The 3,762-nt window shown below is 61.8% G+C and overlaps 1 protein-coding gene across 1 annotated transcript in view; it reads left to right on the top strand.

Annotated features, from left to right (window-relative positions):
- Window positions 1-2,642, top strand: part of ARHGAP33 (Rho GTPase activating protein 33) — a 10,432-nt gene extending 7,790 nt beyond the window's left edge. The window contains exons 15-17 of the mRNA XM_007471009.1: window positions 628-1,293; window positions 1,387-1,778; window positions 1,863-2,642. Of these exons, the coding sequence (XP_007471071.1) occupies window positions 628-1,293; window positions 1,387-1,778; window positions 1,863-2,642 (1,838 nt within the window). The remainder of the gene's footprint in view (window positions 1-627; window positions 1,294-1,386; window positions 1,779-1,862) is intronic.
- Window positions 2,643-3,762: the final 1,120 nt, after the last annotated feature.

Here is a 3,762-nt window from a genome sequence, read left to right on the forward strand (position 1 = left end):
CACACACAAAAAAAAAAAAAAAAAAAAAAAAAGGGTATCATTAAAAGCGGTATCGTACTATATGTGGATTCACTCACCATTACATTATAGGCTGCCGTCCGCGCTGCTGAGTATAGCTCAGCCTCCTTCCTCTCCGTCACTCTCCAGTGTTCCATGTGTGGGTGTGCCCTTGGGATTTACTTGTCCATCCTCTTCCTGATGGATCTGGGGGCTCTGATGAGCTTGCCCAGGAGTGGAGGTGCATACTGTACGGTATGCTCAACGTCCAACTGTACAAGACAAGGCCCAAGTATTTCCCAGACGTGGTCGCCCCACGCTGTACTCCCGGCCACTGTGTACGAGATCTTGCTGGTCTCATGCTCACAGCCAGTGGGGTCGTCAGACTTCATTCTTGCCTTTGGGTCTGGAAGGATTCTCTTCATGGACTTGCCATTTATTTCCTTTATCACCCATGAGTCTGAACAGCTCTCCCTGGATTCCCAGCTATTGTGACCCTATCCAGGGACGTGCCTCTTCATGTTATTTCCCCAACTTACCGGGTGGTGTGTCCTGTTCTCATTGATGTATATGGGTATGTAAAGTTCTGACCCCTCACCCCTAACTGCGCCCCCCATACTGCCCTTCCAGGCCTCCAGAGGCTGCACAGGCTACGGCGACCCCACTCCAGCAGTGATGCTTTTCCTGTGGGCCCAGCACCTGCTGGCTCCTGCGAGAGCCTATCATCCTCCGAGTCCTCCGAGACCTCCGAGTCCTCCGAGACCTCCGAGTCCTCCGCAGCTGGGCTGGGGGCGCTCTCCGGTTCCCCCTCACACCGAGCCTCAGCCTGGCTAGATGATGGGGACGAGCTGGACTTCAGCCCACCCCGCTGCCTGGAGGGGCTCCGGGGGCTTGACTTTGATCCCCTTACCTTTCGATGCAGCAGCCCCACCCCAGGGGACCCTGCACCTCCCGCCAGCCCGGCACCCCCGGCCCCCGCCTCTGCCTTTCCACCCAGGGTGACCCCCCAGGCCCTCTCGCCCCGTGGGCCCACCGGCCCTGCCTCACCCATTGCCCTGGACATCTCAGAGCCCCTGGCTGTATCGGTGCCACCCGCTGTCCTGGAGCTGCTGGGGGCTGGGGGAACACCTGCCTCGGCCACCCCAGCGCCAGCCCTCAGCCCCAGCCCAGGCCTGCGCCCCCATCTCATCCCCCTGCTGCTGCGTGGAGCTGAGGCCCAGCTGAGCGACACCTGCCAACAGGAGATCTGCAGCAAGCTGGCACTGCCTGGTCCCCGGGGAGCCCAAGGCCAGCATGGTGAGTACTGTCCAGCCCACCCGATCCCGCACCCTCACAGCTCTGAGGCTGCGCCCAAGACCCTGCCGACTCCTCTTCCCACTCCTCTCCTAGGTGCTGGTATGGATTCACCGCTGCTGCGCCCACCCCTGTCCCTCCTTCGTCCTGGGGGGGCCCCGCCCCCGCCTCCCAAAAACCCAGCGCGCCTCATGGCCCTGGCCCTGGCTGAGCGGGCTCAGCAGGTGGCTCAGAGACAGAGTCAGCAGGAGCAGGGCAGCACCCCGTCTGCTCCCCACTCCCCTTTCCATGGCTCGCTGTCCCTGGAGGTGGGCAGTGAGCCCCCAGGGACCTCAGGGAGTGGGCCACCCCCCCGCTCCCTAGCCCACCCAGGTGCCTGGGCTCCGGGACCCCCACCCTCCCTACCGAGACAACAAAGCGATGGGAGCCTGGTGAGGAGCCAGCGGCCCACGGGGACCTCAAGGAGGGGACCCAGGGGCCCTTCCCAGGTCAGTGCCCAGCTCAGGACAGGTGGGAGGTACAGAGATGTGCCAGAGATGGCAGCCCACTTCCTGTGTTCTGTCCCCCCACAGGTTCCTACCCCTGGCTTCTTCTCAGCCCCCCGGGAGTGCCTACCATCCTTCCTCGGGGTCCCCAGACCAGGCTTGTACCCCCTTGGTTCCCCATCCTTCCAGCCCAGCTCTCCAGCCCCAGTCTGGAGGAGCCCCCTGGGTCCCCCTGCACCACTGGACAGAGGAGAGAACCTGTACTATGAGATCGAGGCAGGCGAGGGGTCCCCTTACTCTGGTCCAACCCGGTCCTGGAGTCCCTTGCGTTCCATGCCCCCAGATAGGCTCAATGCCTCGTATGGCATGCTTGGCCAATCACCACCACTCCATAGGTCCCCCGACTTCCTGCTCAGTTACCCAGCGCCCCCCTCCTGCTTTCCCCATGACCACCTTGGCTACTCAGCCCCCCAGCACCCTGCCCGGCGCCCTACCCGACCTGAGCCCCTCTATGTCAACCTAGCCCTAGGGCCCAGGGGTCCCTCACCCGCCTCTTCCAGCTCCTCCTCCCCTCCGGCCCACCCCAGAAGCCGTTCTGATCCTGGTCCCCCAGCCCCCCGCCTCCCCCAGAAACAGCGGGCCCCCTGGGGCCACCACACCCCTCACAGGGTGCCTGGGCCCTGGGGCCCTCCAGACCCTCTCCCCTACAGGGCAGCCCCACCAGCCTATGGAAGGGGGGGCGAGCACCACCGAGGGTCCTTGTACAGGAATGGGGGGCAAGGAAGGGAGGGGGCTGGTCCCCCACCCCCCTACCCCACTCCCAGCTGGTCCTTCCACTCTGAGGGCCAGACCCGAAGCTACTGTTGAGCCAGAGCTGGGAGAGACCTTCCTCCTTTCTCTTCTCCCTCACTGATCTTGGTCCAACCTAATCCCTTGTTTTGTATTTTCTTGAGCTCCTGACCCCTACCCCAGGTTTCTAACTTTGTAACTTGCCTCTGATGTGGGTCCCTAACCTGTTATCATAGCTTACCTACCCTGGGCTGAAGGGCATGCCCATCACCCCACCACCCTCCATCCTGGGGGCTCTTGCACAAATCTGAGAGGGTTAGGCTGACTCCCTGTCCTCCCTTTCTCTCCAGGAGTTCCCAGCATGTCCTGTCCTGTGCACAGGGGGTGGGGGGACAGTTCCTGCCATCTCCCCCCACATACCCCACTAAACCATCTGACAAAATTAATGAATAAAAATGGTGAAAATGTGGCTGCTAGTGTCATGCTGGGGTCAGGCTCAGTGAATAAAGAGGCAGTAACAGATGGGTTGCTTTCTCATTTTATCATTTCAGCAGGTGCTAAGTGGCGAGTCACTCCTGGGAGACTCTGAGGGGCAATATCTGCAGAGAAGGGGCCATGGGTGCTCTAACAATTTGTGTCAGGAGTGGGATTGAGCCTGGGCCTGTCTTCAAGTTGGCATCCACCTTGTAGCTCTGCTATGATCTCCAGCAGATCCATCCTGGGGTGGGGGGGTTGGTGGTGGGCAGGTGAGGGTTATCTCAGGGATGAGGAAGGGGCCTGTGGCCATCCCACCAGTGCCCCATTTCTCACTTCTGCAGGCTGGAGAAGAGACTTCCTCTGATCAGCTCAGGGCTGGGCGCCTGCAGGAGTAAAAGACTAGAGCTGCCACCCGGTGGCCACGGAGCTCAGGATGGCCCTGGGAGGGTGGGGTGGGGCAGGGGCTGGGCTCAGGGTCCAATGCTTCACCTGCCCTCGTGGCCTTCCCTGCCAGCAGCCTCCAGGGTGTGGGAAGCCTCCCTGTGGGTCAGTAGGCAGGGGGTGGGCTCACAGGGCTGGGGCTCCCGCAGGGCAGCCCTGTGTGTGTGCTGCCACAGCCCCTGCAGGGCTTGGATCTTGGCTGAGAACTTCCTCTCAAACTGCTCCTCAGAGCTCTGAGTCCCCAGCAGGGAGGCCGAGTCCTGAAGGCTGGAGTACAGGG

This window comes from Lipotes vexillifer, unplaced genomic scaffold, assembly GCF_000442215.2.
Source record: "Lipotes vexillifer unplaced genomic scaffold, Lipotes_vexillifer_v1.1 scaffold182, whole genome shotgun sequence".
Lineage (NCBI taxonomy): Eukaryota > Metazoa > Chordata > Mammalia > Artiodactyla > Lipotidae > Lipotes > Lipotes vexillifer.